The sequence below is a fragment of the Sciurus carolinensis genome, chromosome 3 (genome assembly GCF_902686445.1).
Source record: "Sciurus carolinensis chromosome 3, mSciCar1.2, whole genome shotgun sequence".
Classification (NCBI taxonomy): domain Eukaryota; kingdom Metazoa; phylum Chordata; class Mammalia; order Rodentia; family Sciuridae; genus Sciurus; species Sciurus carolinensis.
The window spans coordinates 147,689,373-147,709,384 of record NC_062215.1 but is presented as its reverse complement, the minus strand read 5'-3'; the positions used below and the strand labels follow the sequence as shown (position 1 = coordinate 147,709,384).

The 20,012-nt window shown below is 35.0% G+C and overlaps 1 protein-coding gene across 2 annotated transcripts in view; it reads right to left on the bottom strand.

The window, feature by feature from the left end:
- Positions 1 to 19,474, bottom strand: part of Sgo2 (shugoshin 2) — a 30,974-nt gene extending 11,500 nt beyond the window's left edge. Inside the window, exons 1-7 of one of the 2 annotated variants that reach the window (XM_047545569.1) lie at positions 19,396 to 19,474; positions 13,079 to 13,207; positions 10,848 to 11,023; positions 9,936 to 10,013; positions 5,768 to 5,853; positions 4,071 to 4,303; positions 32 to 2,911 (exon numbers count right to left, since the gene is read on the bottom strand). In XM_047545569.1, coding sequence (XP_047401525.1) covers positions 32 to 2,911; positions 4,071 to 4,303; positions 5,768 to 5,853; positions 9,936 to 10,013; positions 10,848 to 11,023; positions 13,079 to 13,205 — 3,580 coding nt within the window. In that variant the 5' untranslated portion in view covers positions 13,206 to 13,207; positions 19,396 to 19,474. Of the gene's footprint in view, positions 1 to 31; positions 2,912 to 4,070; positions 4,304 to 5,767; positions 5,854 to 9,935; positions 10,014 to 10,847; positions 11,024 to 13,078; positions 13,208 to 19,395 lie in introns of those variants that run through there. The other variant, XM_047545570.1, reaches the window with a different exon arrangement.
- Between the last annotated feature and the right edge of the window lie 538 nt (positions 19,475 to 20,012).

The following is a 20,012-nucleotide window of genomic DNA, read 5'->3' as shown; positions in this document are numbered from 1 at the left end:
TACAACTTGATCACTCCAGGTATTGACCTACCTATTCCTGATTTTCCTGTTTTCTGGTTGACTTCTTTTATCTTCTCATGCACATCATCGCTTACTTGAAAGATGGGTAAATTCTCCAAGGCAAAATTTTCTTTTATTATCAGGTTTTTACTGGAAGAAATACTCAAAGGTAATGAACTCTGATGAACATTGTCAAAGGAAGAATCTTGTATATTAGGTGAATATATCTGAGCTAAAGGTTTAAACACATTTGTGTAAGAGTCTGGCTTAATTTTGACAATATCCTGATTTTCCAAGTAGTTTTCTTTATTAGCTTGTTTGGAGTCAAATAACTTTCTGTGATCAACGTCAGATATTATCTCCATTATTCCACTGGTCTCTGGAGAAGGCTCTACAAGGGTCTTCCTTTTCTTTGATTTGGATGTCATTTTATTTACTGTTTTGACCTGGCACTTACCTTCTTTTATCACTTCCACAAAAGGGACATCTCTTTTTGTATTCAAAGTTACAGTGTTTTTCTTGTGATTCTTAGGTAGCTCAATATGGTTTCCAGGATCAGAATCTGCTTCATTAGTAATATATTTTAAACTAGACAGTGAAGAATCTGTTAACTGACAAATAGATTTGTTCGTATCTCTTGTCAAAAAGTTCTTTGCCTTGCCTGATTTTTTCTTATGTTTGTTAACAAGTTTATAAGGATCTGGAATTGCATCACAATTTTCCTTTTCATTATTGTTGATTTCCATATAATATCCACTGATAATGCCTTTGCATTCAAGTCTTTGTTCAGATTTGTTTGTTTCCAAATCAAGATCTTCTGTACAGCTTTTTTGGTCATGCATATCCTTATCATGAGCCTCATATATCTGGTTCACTTCAGAAATTATTTCAGTCTTCCTATTTATTTTCTGCTTAAGCTTCTTATTTATTTTTGATTCGTTTTGTTGAACAAGATGCATATGAGCAACATGCTTTTCCAAATCTAAAATATTGTGTATCTCATAGTCACATAAATTTCCATTATCTTTGGTGGGAAAATCAGTTGCTGGAAATTCATTTGCAACTTGTAGGTTTTCAGAAACGGTTTCTCTATGCTTTGGGGTTAAAGAAACAAAGTTATCTTTTCCTAGGTCATGCATACCTTTGTCATCATTCTCACATATTTGGTTGACATCAGACATTATTTCTGTCTTTCGATGTGCCTTTTGTCTAAGCTTCTTGTGTACTTTTGAATCATTCTGACAAGCAAGCTGCATATCATGGATATGCCTTCTCATCCCAGAAACATTTTGAGTCTCATACTCACATAGCTTTCCACCCTTTTTGGTACAAAGAATAGGTGTTTGAAACTCGCCTGAATCTTTTAGGTTTCCAGGGATGATTTCTCTATCCTTTTGTAGGAAGAAAGGATTACTTTTTTCTGAGCAATGCACACTTTCATCATTTTCAAAATGATTCACTTCAGAAATTATTTCTGTCCTCCGGTTTATTTTCTGCCTAAGCTTTTTATTAACTTTTGACTCATTTTGTTGAACAGGGTACACATTGGTGATCTGTTTTTGCAAACCCAATATATTTTGGGTCTCACAATCAAGTATATTTCCATTACCTTTCATGAAAAGAGCAGGTATTTGAAACTCTTTTGAAACTTCTAGTTTTCCAGAAAAAGTCTCTTTAACCACTTGAGTGTGGGGAAAAAAGTCATCTTTTTCTGGGACATGAACATCTTTATTATTAACCTCATATATTTGGTTTACTTCAGAAATTATTTCAGTTTTCCTATTTACTTTGGGCCTAAGCTTCTTATTTATTTTTGATTCATTTTGCTGAGCAAGTTCCATATCAGTGACATATTTTTTCAAATCCAACATATTCTGGGTCTCATAGTCACAAAAATTTTGATTATCTTTGGAGGAAAGATCAGCTCTTGGAAATTCATTTACAACTTCTAGGTTTTCAGAATTGGTTTCTTTATCTTTTTGGTCTGGGAATAAGTTATCTGTTTCTAACTTGTGCATTACAAATGTCTGTGTAGAAGTTTTACTTTTATTACAAGTTAGAGAATTTTGACACATATCCAATTTGCTGTCCTGTAGGAATTTATGTGAACTTTGGGAGAAAGGGCAAGTTTCCTGCTGCTCATTTGTTACATGCACTCCTTTCTTCTTTTTATTATAGTGTGTACTTTGTCCGTCATCTTGATCAAAGTTATTCTGAAGGGTTATTTTCTTCAGTATGTTTGCCTGTGTCAGCTGTTCAGTATTGTGAATAAAATCCGGATTTTCTGAATCCCTTTTGCCATCGAGGACAACAGATCTTCTTTCTGGTCTGTTTTCAAACTTTTCCTCAACATCCACATCTGAACTCTTTTTGCATTTTCTCTTTGCTCTTTCTGTCTTTTTTTCAGAGCTTGAATCTTTTACTTTTCTCAAAGTTTTCCTTTCACAATCATTTGGTTTTTGATTACTTTTATTTTTAGTGCCTCTTGACACTGTAACAATTTTGCTCACATCACTAGCAGTTAAATCCATGTCAGCATCATACACAGTTTTCTGCAACTCAAAGTCATCATTAACCTGAACTGGACTCATGCATTCTGCATCAGGTTTGCTGGCAGACTCAGAAGATATGTCAGGAAGGCACTGTCTATTTCTTTGTATTGTAATATTTTTTTCATTAGTATGATCATTTATCTCATTATTCCATTTTAGTTCTGGACTTAAAATCTGCTGCTGATCTAAATCTATCACACAGGGAGTGTCTGCAGAAGTCTCCCAAGATGACCCACACTTCTTCCTTTCATTCACATTAGTAGCAGATGGTTTCTCCTTTATGTGGCTAATAGATGGGGTATTTCTCATCTCACTCACTAGTGAAGTCTTAGAATGTTGGTCTGAATGGGAATGGCTTTCTATAAATAAAGAAAAATAAAATTCAGCAATAGGTAGTAAGTTACTTTAAACAAATTAGAAATTAAATCATTTCACAAAGAAGATTTCTGACAATATATTCTTTTCAGATCCTTATATTATTAAGAATCTATGCTAGCCAGGCACGGTGGCACATGCCTGTAATCCCAGTGGCTCAGGAGGCTGATGCAGGAAGATCTTGAGTTCAAAGCCAGCCTCAGCAAAATCAAGACATAAACAACTCAGTGAGATCCTCTCTAAATAAAATACAAAATAGGGCTGGGGATATGGCTCAGTGTTGAGCCCCTGAATTCAATCCTTAGTACAAAAAAAAAAAAAAAAAAAAAATCCCAAGAATCTACGTTGATTAAAAACAAACTAGAAATGATCAGATTATTCAATAACTCAAATTTTACAAGTGTACCTATGGGAAAATATATACTAATGAGAATTAACATTTCCTCAGTCCCAATAGTACAGTGGAATAGAGTCATTAACAAATGATTTCTAAGGGGAAGGAGGCCAATGACTGAACCCAAATAACAGTGATAACTCTGATAAGGATTGCTATAAAAAAGTTATTAGGCTATGTATAAATTGTCAGAAGGGAGAAACAGTTCTAAGCTCTGAGTTTAATATAGTTATGATTCTATATGCCAATCCAAAAATCTATGACAAATATGTAAGTGCCACAGATATACCACAGGATTATCATTTAGGAATATCATGTAAATAAAATGTTCGTGTCATCGTTTGTCACTCAGTCATTACACAGGCCTAAGTGTTTGGTTTCCCACTAATGGGTAATTGATCTTGAAAAGTCACTGTAACATCCACTTAGGCTCCCAATTTTCATATCTGTGAAAAGGAGAGGGAAACACTAACCGAAAAAAAAAAGAAATGGATTCTTTCAAATCACAGGCTAAGGTACCAAGAAAATCTTAGGTCAGCTTATTTTTAAATACTGCTTCTAGAGTAACAATAAAAGGCAATTATGGATCTGACATTTGTCAACATATTTACTTTTAAATACTAGTTTTCAATGGTAGAAGTTAACAAATCTGTAACATTAAGAGCTCTAACTTATTAGCTACCTACATATCAAAAAGAAAATTTGATGCATGTAACTATGATCAAAATGAATTTTTAAAACAATCTCACCTTTGGGAAATACATCAATGGTAGAAGAAATATCTTCTGAATGATCTAAACTATATACATTCTGATTATTTTCTTTATGAAAAGACACATCCAAATTATACTGAGTTGATAAATTTTGTCCTGTTGATACTGAAGAAAGATTATCAGGTGATGCCTTTGATATAATTTTGTTGTCACTCTGCATTTTCTCTTTATCATCGTCATCATCATCATCATTCAAAGTTAATGGAACCCTTAAAGGCAAATGAGAATGAAATGAGAAATTTTTATTTTATGAAATTATTTAGAAAGAAAAAGAATATCATTATATATCCTACACATATTAACATAACCTGATGCTCTTATGAACAACTTTATGGCAATAATTCGATACTTTAAATGAAAGAAATGGACAAATTCTTTTAAAATTTTTAAGTCTGACAAGGTACTATTTTATCTTTATGTGGGTGGGTATTGGAAATGAGCACAAGGGTGCAGAATCTGAGATAATACTCTATTTCTTGGTCTGGGTATGGCTCACACAATGTTATTGTGAAATTTGCCAAGTTCTAATGTGTATATTATATTTCAAACAAAAATTCACTGAAAAAAAACAATGAAATTTTTTGGAGAGCAAGTTGACATTTGATTCATATGTATATATGAAACAATATATGTATGACAGTTAACATATTTTTGAAAAAGAACTAAAGCTTTACAAGACAACATATTTTACTATTTTAAAACTACAGTAATTAAAATGTACTGACATAAAGTGGTAATAGCATACCTAACAGGCAAATCAATGGAACAAATTAGAATAAATACAAAACATGAGATAGTATGAGAATTTTTTTTACTATGATAAATTGATGTTTCAATATATAAGTGCATTTATTTGTTCAAAAGCATTAAACCTATAAATTGCATAACAGAAAGAACATTTTTGGTAAGAAACAATAGGAGGATTTCAGTCAATGTTATTAGTTCATTAAGTCATTTAACTTCTCTTGGTCTCAATGACTGTATTTTAATTTGACAGGATTGATTGAAATAAGATGATTTCTGACTTATAATCAAATTAATCAAGGAATAAGAATTCTAGACAGGAGGAAAATAGAAAAGATGAACGTTAATGATAAAGCTTGGGGTAGTATGCAAGATGAACATAGAAACAGTTATTAGAGTTCCCCAACAAAACAACAACAACAACAAAAACAGAAGTCAAAAGAAAGAAAATAAATTAAAAGTTGCAGGATACTAGTACAATGAACTTGATTACTGACTTAGGGCTAATTTTCTCTTGCAGTCCTAAAGATACAGCCTGTACACAAACCATTCTCATTCCCACATTAGTAGGCAATTACAGGTTGACAAATGAACATTGTACAATGAAAACACAGGTTGTGTTATATAAAACCTCTGTGCTCTGAGCCAGTGCAATTCAAGCCCACGTAACTAAGAGTTCACTAGAACCTCTTTCTTCTCGAGGGTCTATGACAAAGTTGAATATTATTTGAAAGTTTAAAACCGAATTCTTTGAGAATGTCTAATTTCTTTTACTGGTACAATGTTAAAAATAAATTTCATTATTTATTTTTAATTCTTTTCTATATTTTAAGAAGTCAAACCAAATAAAAAACATTCAAGATTCAATCTGCCTTCTTCTAAGGTAGAAGTTTGCAAATCAATATTTAGCTAAATTTTGAAGCAATTACCTTGCAAATGGAAGACGCATGAATTTGCACTGTTTACTAATCCGTTTCTTCTTACTTGCTGGCAGAAGAAAAGAATTTTGATGGAACTATTTTTGAAAGAGAACAAAGAAATTAAAAGTTAAATTTCTAGTCTCATAAAATTATGTTTGTCATTAAAGTAGCAAAATTATACTAGGACATGAGTAGACAGGGCAATTTTTGCATTAGTCTTCAATAGTTGAATGAAAATAATATGATAAGATTAAAATGGTTCATCCTTAATCATATCACCCAATAATTTTGTAAGTAACCTTCCAAATATTTTTCTATGCAAAGGAATAAATATATTTACGTATACAAGATTTTTACACTTACATACGTATATCATGTCTACATATTATATAATATACATATATCATGATGCACTATTATTATTAATATAATGTATAATACATTGGATCTATCATACATAATTAAAATTCAAATCTAGGTTATTTTAACCTTCTATATTTTTGAATAGTTATACTTTCTAAACTTTCTGAAATAAATGCTTATTAAAAAATTTTTAAAAAGACCAGAAAATTAGGCAACACACAACCATGCTTTCACCCACAGATGTAATTAATAGAAGCTGCTTAGGGAGACTAAACATTTGTCAGTAGGCAGTACCTCCCCTTAACCATCAGCATGAGGTCAGAAGAGGTCTCTTAAAAGACTTAAAGAAAATATGAGTTTTATAAGACAACTAAAATGTCTAAGATACAATAGAAAATCACTCATGTACCCAGAATCAGGAAGATCTAAATATGCATAAGAAAAAGACTAACTGCAGACACCAATGCAGAGATAACAAATATTAGAAGTATCTGACAAGGATTTTAAAGCAACCATCAAAAAATGCTTCAACAAAGAATTACTAACTGCTTAAAATAAATGAAGAGACTCTGCAAAGAAACAGAAAGTATCAGTAAACAAAATTTGCACAAAATCAAACAGAAATTCAGAACTAAAAAATACAACAACCAAAATAAGATAAACTAAAATAAAAATTCAAAGAGCTCAAAAGCAAAAACAGAAAGGACAGAGGAGAAAAAAATTCAGTGAACGTGAAGACAGAACAATACAAATCACCCAAATAGTACAAGACAGAAAAAAGAATGAAAAATAATTAATAGAGTCAGGGATTTGTAGAACTTTCACAAAAGATATAACCTTCACATTATCAGAGTCCAGGAGAAAAGAAAGAGGGCAGGAGTGGAAAAAATACCTGGAGAAATAGTGGCAAAAAATGTCTGAACCTTGGCAAAGACATCAACCTACAAATCCAAGATACTGAGTAAACCCCTAAAAGGATAAACCCAAAGAAATTCGTACCAAAACACATCAAAGTCAAAATTCTCAAAACTAAAGACAATGAAAAAAATTCTGAAAGCAGTAAGAGAATGACAGATTACCTAGAGTTAATGAAATAAGCATTAGGAAAGTTAGAAAATTAACATAAAACAAACCACAGAAAAGTAGAAGAAAAACTTACTAAAGATAAAATGAAAACTAGGTTTGAAACACCAAGATAGAACTCAAAATTAAATTAAAAGGATGATGCTTTTAAAAGAACAAAAGAAAAACTGCAGCTATCTAACATAGTGAAAAAAATAAAAGATCTATTGAGAAAAAACAATAGTCAAAATTTAAAAAAATGATGTACTACTTTGGTCAACTCTATGCAAATCAATTTAAAGCACTGGATAAAATAGATAATTTTTCTAGGAAACATAATTAAATAAAACTGACCACAGAAGGAAGAAACTTTCCTAAGCAGATCAATATCTACAGAAAAAAATAAAGTCAGAAAAGAGCTAATCACTCCTATCAAAAAAGTCCCAGGTTCAGATGGTTTCACAAAAAGAATTCTACCAAACCTTCTATCACTTCTCTCAAGAATAGGAAAAGAAGAACTTCTTTTTATGAGCTTAGTATATATGACATTTTTATCAATGCCTAAAGCCTGTATGGAGAAAAGACAAAGAGATCTCACTGGCAAAAATAACACAGTAGCAAGATTTAAAAGAATAATAAATCATTTATCACAGAACTATAAGATTAGGAAAACTACTAAAATAAGTAATCATATTGAAACCTAAGAAGAAACATCATATGGTCATCATACTAAAAAGTTGTGTTTGTTTACATTATTTAGCATTATTTTTATTAAAAAGCTCAATAACGTAGAATTGCATGATAATGTACCTTGCTTTATGGAAAAAAAAAAAAAAGAACTGGGTACAGTGGCACATATTCATAGTACTAGCTCCTCAGAAGGCTGAGGCAGGAGAATTGCTAAAGCCCAGGAGTTCAACATAGTGAATCCCTGGGCAACTTAGTGAGATCCTGCCTCAAAATAAATCAAAACCCACACAAAGCCTCATTCTCAATGGGAAAACACTACTCAACAAATTAATTGCATTCTATTATGTTCTAGACATTATTCCAGCACATACACAGAAATCCTTGCAATGGAGAAGCTTACATTCTGGTGGAATGAACAATAAACAAAATTAATGGGTAAAATTATATTTATATAGTGTAAAAAGTGGACAAGGAGAAAAACGGAACTAGGGAAGCAAGAAAGGAAGAACAAGCACGGAGGTAGGTGCTCACAGTGGCAGCTCATTTGGGCTTGAGGGAGTGGGAGGAGGTGTGTGGACTGAAGAGGCTAGAATGATGGAGTGGATAGGAGTTAATGAGATGAGCGTATCAACTACAGTTTCAGTTTTCAGATCAAGTTGGGCAAGAGATGAGATGAAGTCACTGGAGGGTTTTAGGCAGACTAATATTTAACAGGATCACTGATTTCTATTTTGAGAAGATGCAGAAATGCAAGAACAGAAGCAAGTTGGGATGCCATTACAATACTCAGGTAAAAGATGATGGTACTGTGGCCATGGGTGGTGAAATAAAGTTGTGAGAAGAGGTAGAATTCTGGACTGATCATGAGGGCAAAGCTAAAAGGATTGGCTCAAGGATCAGAGATGGGGCAAAAGATAGGAAAATACTTCAGATGAAGACCTCAAAGAGACAAGTTTGGTGGCAAAAGTAAAATTTGAGATGCCTTTCAATGGCCAAAAAGGGATCAAGCAGGTAGCTGGATAGGTATCATGTGGAGTTCAGAGGAGATAACCAGATTGGAGCCACAAATTCAGAAGTTATCAGTACATGGTAGTAAATAAAACCATGAAATTGATGAATCAAGTCGGGAAAATAAACAGGAACCAGCAAACAGGCTGAAAAATAATAGCCAGAGAATTGGAACGAGACATAGTTGTGTGTGGTCTTCTAAAAGTTATAAGAAGGTCAATATGAAGACCAAAGCTTATCCATGGAGTTTTGCAACATTGACATGAATGGTGATTTTCAGAAGAGCAGTATTAGTGTTACGGTGGTGAAAACCCAACAGGGTCATGCAAGAGAAACTGGCACCAGAAACAGTATGAACAACACTCTCACAAAATTCTGCTATGCTACACCCAGGTATCGGGTACATATCTATAATTCTAGCTGCTTGGGAGGCTGAGTGAGGCAGAAGGATCAAAAGTTCCAGGCTATCCTAGGCAAAATAGCAAGACCCTGTCTCAAAAAAAAAAAAAAAAAAAAAAAAAAAAAGCCTGACTGGGAATGTAGCTCAGTGGTAGAGCACTTCTTAGGTATAGAACAGTTTCTTCCACCTAACTTGAATTACTTGCATTTTCTTCTCAATTTTAATGATTCCCTTATTTACATTTAAATCCAACTAGAATTTATTTTGAAGAATGCTATAAAGTAGAATCTGCCTCTATTCCCCCCCAAATAGTTTTTCAAATTGTTTCCATCTTTTATTTTAAAATAATACAAATTCTTCCTAATTTGAAATGCTTACCTTCCAATTAAGTTTTTATTTCTGAGTCTGTTTAAGGGCCATTGTATTTCAATGAGCTATGTAATCCTATTACTTTTAATAGATATCTAAATTTCATGTAATAATTTCAATAACCAATTACACGAAATAATATGCTGTCAGCCAGTTAAAAATGGACATTATCATTTTTTGTACAAAGTTTAAAATATGAATCTCTAACCTTGATGGTATTTAACTATTCTCAATTATCCTCAACAATGCTAAAAAATGACATTATCCACATGCAAATTCACTTACCTCAGAAAGACTGCTCATTTCAATTGCAGTTATTAAGTTATTATTCATGAGTGATTCTATTTCTATAAGCTTCTTATTCTGTATATGTAAAATAAAGAATTTTTTTAATCAGTTAAGCTTTGGAGTTTATCATAATACCATACATTTTTGAACATCAGTGTGAGAAAATTCAATTGTTTTCTATTAAGATCACATTGAGCTAAAAAGGTATCACACCAAATAGTCCAAATAGTCATATACACACAGACACATTTACACATTTTGAATGCTTTTGAGATATCAATTATAAATTTTCCTACAAACATTTTTCTATCTTCTTATAATAATATATTACATAGCAAGTAAACATGGTTGGTTAGCCATAGGAATTGAACCTTCAAGTATTGTAGGTCATTTCTCCATTTTAAATTAATTTCTACTCATTTTAGATTTAGATCTATAGTTGCAGCCTAGCTAATCACTGGCTCTCATTGCCTTGCCTATGGACAGATTTGGAAGTTGGAAGAAAAACACAACAATTACAACCTTCACTCTATTTGGTTTGTGGCCAGGGTAATGCTACCATTAAAGGAAAATACAAACAGCCCAGTAGGGTCCTTATTTTGTTTCCCTGGAGGAATTAAGCTCATCTTTTTATAATGTCCTAAAGTACCAAGCTTTGCTTATGATAAGCAATCAAATGTGCATCACAATATTATATTGATTTACAGAGGACATAAGCATACATTTAGAATTAGATTGAAGTTACTTATTTTATAACCCATGTTGATCCTTTAACATATACAGCATATTGACTTTCAATAATTCTTTGCAACATCAGAGACTTCAAAAACATTTTTGGAGTTTCTATAATAATGCAGTTAAAAGATTCTAGTTACACATTAGAATTCAAAAACAATATAGCTTTCATACCAAGTTATTTAGCTTTAGGCGAAGAAATGCATTCTCAAAATTCAGTTTCTCCACTTCTTTTTGCAAAAGCATCTTTTCAGTTGTAATTCTTCTAGAATTCTCTTTTTCTCTACTAAGAGCCTGAGCTAATGCTCTATTATTGTGCTTTAGAGAAATCTTAAAAATACTTGAATTATCTGTAAAAAGATTTTTTAATAGTTACTATTAAACTTACTTTTTATATTCCTTAGTAAAACTATTTCAAACAAAATGCATTTCAGTTTATAAGTCTGAACTGAAGGTTAGAAAAAAATAGCAATACAGATGTCATTGTGAAAAAACTGTACCCAGAGTTTGAAGCTGAAGAAAGAAAAGCTAGATAGAAGATGAAGAAAAGAGTTGCAAGGAGAGTAAAATGTGTATAAATGAAGTTCAGAATAAGAGGAGGACAATAGTACACACGCAGTTTCCTAGATAGTTAGATCAGTTATAAAAATGAACTCTTGATACTTATTGTACTATGTTCTTTCCTACCTTTGACTAGAAGGTAAAACAGAAAAGTTGATTCCTCTAACTGGCAATGTCCCATAGGAATCAGAATAGTCAATCTGTGAAACATTTAAAGTCAGTTTCTATAGTTCCAGAACTGAATAAAATAGCTTTGTATTCCCAAAGTCCATTTTTCAAACCTCAAGTAGAAGTTGGGAAAGGTAGTGTGTTCCTGTAATCCCAGCAACTTGGGAGGTTGATGCAGGAGACTCCCAAGTTTGAGGTCAGTCTCAGAAACTTAGCAAGGCCCTAAGCAACCTAGCAAGATCCTGGTACCAAAATAAGGCAGGGAGAGGGGGATGATGGGGATGTGACTCAGTGGTTAAGCACCCTTGAGTTCAATCCCTGGTACCAAAAAACCCTCAAGTAGAAGGGGGCTTCCTTACTATAATTTTGGATAGATCATCTAAACTGTGGGATCTCATACTAACATCCAAAAGATCCTCCCTCTTATTTCTAGGCATGGACTGCAATCTAAACCTGACCTGTTCTCTTTAAATATACTATTCAAAGATGATTTAAATCACTACTGAAATGTTATTCTGTTGGTAGCAAAGAAATTTCAGTGTGCATTCTTTGGTTTAACTCAACTTGAATATAATGTGTTCCCTTTGTATACTTGAAGCATAATTACATTTTTATAATTTAGATTTACATGTTATCAAATGGCAATAAAATATTTCATTGGATAAAAGTATAGTTTATGTAAAATAAGTTTTATAAAATGTAATATTTTTGGATATTCAGAGAAAGTTTGAGCATCTAAAAAACAGGGTCCAAAAAATGCTTTATCTTTCACATAGACAAAGTAGTTTGAGATGATCTCCTTGGCATAGCCAGTGGAAAAAGACTAGAACAGTTCAGAATTTCCATAAACTAAAGGTAATAACATTTACTGTTGCACTCCTCAAGCATATCCCTCATAATAGGGGGTGAACAACAGGTCCTGCCAAAGAGAACACTATAGTGGAAACAGCCACTGTAGGAGATGGGCTAACACACAAGATGGGCCTAGAGACCTAGGTGGAACAATGTCATGATTTAAAGATACTCAGGATGTTTTTATTTCATACGACGCGATTATCCTTCACAGGAGCTATATCAGCAGGAAATTTAACTATAAAGGACACATCCTCCTTTCCAACTAAAATAGATATAAAGCAATTGAAATAATTTGTATAATTAATGAGAATTTATATTGGGGAGTTTCCTTATCTCTTTCTCTGCCCCCCTCCCTTCCAAAACCTTAACTCCACAATTCATGAAATCCCATTCCCAAAGTGTAGCAATCTGTTACTTTTCCAGAAAAGTCACTTTGGTATTTTCTTTGTAGCATAAGCGATAGCTGCCTTGGTTCACCAAAGCCTTGCTGTTGAAAATTCAGCTGTTACCACTAAGAATAAATCATCACAACTCAATTAACAGGAGTTGATGGACAGAGGAAGGATCAAATTGGGGGAAATATCAACTAACAAAATAGTCACTTCAGCAATTTTCTTTCTTTGAGACAGTATCTCACTAAGTTGTTCAGGCAGTCTCAAATTTGTGATCCTCCTGCCTCAGCCTCCTGAGTAGCTTGGATTACAGGTGTATGCCACCACACCTAGCATAATTTTCTATACTTGGTGAAATAAGATAGCAAATATATAAATACTCCAAGAAAAGTAAAGGTGTGAGTATATTTTTTAAAAAATGGTACTTACTGATTATTTTTGTTTTGATTTTTGAAGCAAGAGAAACATTAAATTTAGTCTTTGAAATTCTTTTGTCTTTCACAAGTCTCTTAATTCCTGAGGTAATTGAATCAGCTTCCATCATTGGGTACTCCATCACTGAAGTGAAAGGAAAAGAAAAGGTGAGGGGTTGGGGGGGTAATTAATTATAGTATTGATTAATAAAAGTAAAAGGAATAAATCTCCCCAAACAAATCAAGATACTTCAATAACAGAATCCACCAACACCACAGAAAAAGGGTAACATAATCACATTCTAAAAAGTAAAATTCATGACTCAAAATATATGCCCTTCATACATATGTATTTGCAAATTCAATGCATAAAATCTGAAAGTATGGATGCAATAAAAAGTAATTTAAAGTAGAATACGAAAAAGTAAATGACTATTTTTTTCATTCAAACCTGTATGCCAGGCACTAGACTAGGTACTGAAGACAGAGGAAGGTTATGATCTCTGCTCTCACAAATAAATAATCCAGTGTGGAATCAGACCTTGTTTCGATACAATGCAAGAAGTTTAATGGATGCACAGAAGACATATGTCTAATTTGAGGAAGGAGAGGGGGATTAGTGAAACAGGAAGGAAAATTTAAACTTGTCTATTAGATTTATGGTCGATTAGACCTTAAAGTCTAATTAAACATAGAAAGATAAAGAAAAAATTATAGTATGATAAGTCTCTAATGCATAATACATAGAAGTGATTTAACTCTACCTGGGCAGACAAAAAGGATCGGAAAAAGTTTCTCTGAGAAAGTACTGTTGATATTGAGCCAAGTACTCGAACAAGATTAATCTCCCAGGCCTACATTCCCTTCCCAAGCCTCCCAAATTCACCTGCAGATTTTTAGAAATTCTCCACTACTACCTCCCTTGAGTTCAAAGGATTTTTCACTGTGCTCCTTATGTTGATTACAAGAATCCCTAAACTCCCAGGTCACCCTATCTCTCTCATTCTAATCCTGCTCCAGCTCTCCACAACCCTCATTTAATCTTAATCTTCATTTAATACCCCCCACCAAAGATATGTAGTTCTAAACCTGATGTGGAAAAAGAGTCTTTGCAGATTTGATTAAATTGAAGATCCTGTAAAGGAGAGATTATTCAGGTAGGACTTAAACACTGTCCTCAGAGAGGAGAGCAAAGATTGAAGCAATGCTGCCACAAGCAGTAGACTGCCAGCAGCCACCAGAAGCTGAAAGAGACAAGGAATGAATCTTCCCTAGAAACTTTAGAAGAGCAGCTCTACAGACATTCTGATTTCAGCTCAGTAAAAAGTGAGTGTGGACTTAGCCTCCAGAACTCTAAGGAAATAAATTTCTGTTGTTTTAAGCTATCTTGTTTGCAGTAATTTGCGATGGTAGCCACAGGAAATGAATATGGTCTCCATTTCTCACTATGTCCCAACTCCTGAAGTCTTTCCAGTTGAAAATTCATTATCAACAAAATCTCTCTAGCCTCAATATTTTCTCTAAATGTTCCCTTCATCCTCTTGAACCAGGCTCTCCCCTGAGGATGCAGCCTCTCCAGCAGCCCTAGAGAATAGATGAGGGTTCCTTTTGTCCCATCTCCCTCTTAGAGGCCACATCACATTCATACTTACAGACACCATTCATACTCTTTCCTGCCTAAAAATTCCCAGTCTTGAATAGAATATCACTAGATTCTATTACTCTGTACCCCTCATTGCTATTGTGCACTTACCATTATGTGGGTCACTTCTCTTTATTAGCTGATAATCTCATATCCTGGTTCACTTTTATTTTCTCTGAAAATAAAAAACTAAAACACTAAAGTAATGTAGAGAATTTTATCAAAACTCTCATTACAATTACCTACCCCTATCATCCACATCTAAGCATTTGTCTTCTCTCCTATAGCTATGGTGTGTGTTCCTATCCTGGTCCAAGTTGGCCTTACTTAGATATGAATACATGCACTGGATCCCATGCCTTTCCACCTTCTCAAAAACACAACTCCAACAATTCTCTTCTCTACATCTATCTCCACTGGATCATTCTCATCAACATCTAAATGTACTACTATTTCCCTCTCTGTTTCCACTTCACTCTCAGAATATTACTCCAGTTCTCTGCAAAAAAAAATCTTTGAAAGAATTATCTATACTCAGTTTGCAATTCTCTCAAAAACCTATTTCAGTAATTTATTCACTCTGTTACACCAAAACTGCTTTTGCCAAGATCTCTAATGGCCTCTGCAGTGCTAAATCTAATAGTCAATTCTCAGTCCTCATATAACTTGATCTATCAGGATCTATATGAATTTGATATGGTTAATTCCATCTTACCCTAAAACTTTCTTCCTTGGCTTCTAGAATGCCATACTCCTGGTCTTACCCCCTACCCCACCTCCAGGCCACACACATAACTAACCAGCTTTTCCCTCACAGTCTCTTTTATAGGTCATACAATAGGTTCTCTGCTGGACTTTACATGTACTATTTCATAGTTTCAGTCCTCATGGTTTAAAATACCACCTGGATGCCAAAACTCTGAATTTATATCTTTAACTTGGATCTCTTTCCTGAACTTCCCTGGACTCAGATAGCCAACTGACTATTCCACAATTCAATTGAAAAACCAAAATAGGTTGTCCAATATACGTGTGTCAAATTTAACCTAGCCAAAACTGCTCTCCCAATAGCCTTCCCCATTTCAGTTAATGGCAACTCCATTCTTCCTGTTGCTCATGCCCAAACTGTCCCTCACACCCCAATTTACCTTCAATACATATTTAAAATCCAACTCCTTCTCATACTAGTCTACTGTTTCCAACCTACTCCAAGGCACTATATTGTCTCACCTGAATTTCTGCAATACCCTCTTGATTCCTGACTTCAACTACTGCCCTCTCTACAGTAGATAAGTTTGTATATTCTAAAACTTTCCCACTGTTCTAGTCTTTACAGTGGTCTAGAAGCCTCCCTGCCATCTTCCATTCTTCACATCAATCTAATGTGAACTCTTCTTTCTCGCCCTGTAGTTCATTCCTGTCAGGTCACACTGGTCACCAAGATCCAAATGTTCCTTACATATATCAGGCACTCTTCAGTCTCAGGTCCTTTGTATTGTTTATTCTCTATTTAGAATAAATATCCTCTATTTAAAAAGTTGTTCCTCCCTCATTCACTTTGTCTCTAAAGTCTTGATTTAAATGTCACCTTCTCAGTGAGGTCATTTAAAACTCTAGCTCTTTCCCCTAGTACATCTGATTATTCTTACACTTTTTTATTTTTTCCAGAGCATTTAAATCACTATTTAACATACTTCAGAATTTAATTTACTGTCTGCCCTCCCCAACTAGAATTTAAGTTCCATGAGATCATGCATTTTAGTATATTTTATTCAGATATGGTTGCCAGCTGATAGAGCAATACCTAGTGAATGCTATGAACACAATAAATATTTGTTGAATGAATAAAACTTTAAAACTAAAAACTTATCAGTCATCAAGACTAGGAATGGAATTTCAGGGAGAAGGAAAGGTATTTGCAAATGCATGGAAATGGAACATTAAGAAAACACAAGTGGTACACTGATACTGGTCTATACTTGCTGTCTAATTCTTCTTCCAGTCTTAGTTGATGCACACTACAATGATTATGATTTTTTCAACATTACTTTGTAGAAACTGTTCACTAAGGCTACTAAAGCACCATGTTGTTAAATCAAATAACAGTGTTCAAAGCCCAGTTCTCATTTTACTTATTTATGAGCATTTAAATTGGATCATTCCCTTCTTTTGATATAGTTTCTTCCAGTTGGTTTCTAAAACAGTACATTCTTCTGGGTTTTCTCCTGCCTATTGATCACTTCTCAGTCTTTTCTGCTGGTTATTCTTCATATCTTTAATCTTTTACCATTAGAGTTACCCAGATGTCAATTCTTGGGTCTCATCTCTTCTCTATTTACATATCTTCCCTGGGGCTATCAGTGTCCTGACTTTTAAATCTTAATGCTGATGATTCCCACATTTATATTCCCAATCTACATTCTCCCTGAACTTGATTAATTCATCTGTCTACTCATCATCTCCTATTTAAATATCTAATATTATTTCAAATTTAACATGTTTCAAATTCCCCCCACCCCAAACCTGTTCCACCATGTTCTCTTCATCTCATTTAATGGTAACTACATCCTTCTAGTTGTTCAAGACAGAAACTTCTCTTTCTTTCACATCCACATCTACTCTATCTAATCAATCATGCTTTTGAAACATATCTACATGGGTCACTTACCACTATTTGTACTGCTACCACTCTGATCCAAGATGCCATTCTCTTTCCTACAGTTTCCTAAATGGTGTCACTGCTACTATCTTCTCCCTTACTATCTATTCTTAATCCAACAAACAAAAACATCGTTAATCTTAGTAAATTCGTGTAAATAACTCCTATGTTATAAAATCCTCCAGTGGCCTTCCATGTCACTCAATCTTTGTGATGGTCTACAAAGTACTACACAATTTAATACTTCTCCCCATCTGTGTACCCTTCTTACCTCTTCACTAAGTTCCTGCCACATGGACCACTTCGACATGCTTCCAGTGCTGAACCAATGCATTCCTTTTTCCTTTGTATCAACTCTTCCTTCAAATAACCACAGGAGTTGCTCACTTCCTTTGAGTCTCTGCTCAAATGCCCTTTTCTTAATAAGGTTTCCCATTCAAACTATTTAAAATTGCACACCAGTCACCATTCCCCTTTCCTGTTTTATTTTTCTCCACTGATTTATCAATATCTAACAAAAAACTAAGTAATTTTCTTATTTAATGTATTATCTGTTTTCTCTTACTGAAACGTAAGAATAGTGGGGTCATGAAATATTTATCAATTTTGTTTGATAAAACAACTTGCTGGCATATAACAGTTACTGGGTAAACATTTGTGGAAAAAATAAGTATGGATGAATGGAAGAACTTTCCAATAGTAAAATTTGCCCAATATTGGAATGGGTCTCCTTTCAAAGCACTGAGCAGATGACAGCAGATGTTAATAAAATAATGGGATAATAGTTTTAGGAGGAATTTCTGCAATAGGGAAGAAGTTGAACTAGGAACCTTTCAACATTAAGGTTCAATGCTGCTTCCAAAAGTTTTATCACAAATAAACTTTAAAATCAAAGATCCGTCTCTATTCATTGACAATAAAACACAAGAACACAGAAACTCCACACAAACTGCTGTATCTCACATTACCTGAAAGTGAATCTAACATAAAAACCAAGTCCATCTCTAAAAAACTCCAGTCAGGAAAATCAAATTTTATTTTACTAATTAGGAAAACACAGCTGAACTGCCTCCCCAATAAGCTGATTCTTACACAGTTCCTAAATTAATAAACAGAGCTATCACCCATCCAAATGCTCATGCTAGAAATCATGGATCCTTCCTTAACACTGTAACCTCCCGCATCAATGGCCTCACCAAATGGCACCACAGAAGTCAGAATCAGACCACTGGAGTATCATTCCAGGGTGAGTTACCATCTAGACACAAAGACATTACAGATAGTGGTTAGAACTCTGTTGGAGCCCCAGTTCCAACATATCACAGCTAAGTGATCTCGACATCTCTTAAGTCCCAATTTCCAGATTTATAAAATTATAGAAAATAAGAGCATCTCCTTGCAGGCACTGACGTCATGTATGTACAGTACCTAGTATGGGACCTGCTACATAGTCAGCACTCAACAATATCAACTCTTAGCCAGTCCGCATCTCGGTTGTGTCTAAATACAAAATATTCTGCTTCACATCCAATCCTCCTGAACTGTAGACTTCATCTAGAAACATCATCACTCCTATTTTCTACCTAAATCCTACTGTACATCAAGGAGACCCAGCTCAAGTTCTGCGTTCTCCCAGTCTTCCATCACTTTCCCTTCTGCCAGCCTCTCTGCTCCAAATGAGCGCGCTCCCTCGAGCCTTTACAGCCAGCATCCCGAACACTCATTCTGCAGTTTGTATTGAGCGCGGGAAATCGTTACAGAAGCAGGGAATCGAGCAGTCACAAAGACAGAAACCCCTTCCCTTGAAGAGTTGGTGGCTCGACCCTCCCGCCCAGCTGGGCGCTCAAACCCAGGAGACCCGGGAAAAGAACCAGCCGCCCACAGCCGGGCAGGGGCTGCAGTCGGGATCCGGACGGGCAGAAGGCGGGCCAGAGACCCAGGCCGACAAAGAGCCGGGAGGTCCAGTTCGAGAAAGGCATAGATTCTGACATTCAGGGGACTGCCACACCAGTGTCACAGGTCACGGACTTACCGCTTTTAGCGTGGGGCACCACCACCCAGCTCCGGGAGCTCGGCGCGCGCAGCCGCGGCCAGAGGACAGGTTTAAACTCCACAACCGTTAGCGGTTGCCGCAGCGGCCAATCACGTTCCTAGAAGGCGGTGCAAAGGAGCGCAGTTTCCAGGAAGTGGGCGGCGGAAGGGGCGGGTCCCCGCTGAGAGCGCCGAGGGGGCGTGGCCAGGAAATCACAACAGTCTTGTAGGGGACCCCTGAGGCTTTGAGCCGGTGGCGTGCGTGTGTCTTCAACCTGGTAGAAAAAAGGAAACGCGCCTCTGACAAAATACCTTCATTAATCATATGTCGGAAAGATTTGACAGCCACCTCAAGTCTGTTGGAAGGTTTATATTGTTTACGTTACTGGGAGACTGCCTGCCTACATCTTACCCTTTTTTCTGCATGCGTTCATTACCAACTGGGATTTCAGCCCTTTAGCCTTCACTTTAAAGCACTCCTCATTTGACTTTTAACTTTCTGAGGGAAAAACTGCCCTGACATCCCATTGAAAACCCTAGATCTCATTAATATTTCTGTACTGTACTAATAGTCCGATTTCCCTGACTACAAGAATGGCATTTTCCATTATACACCAC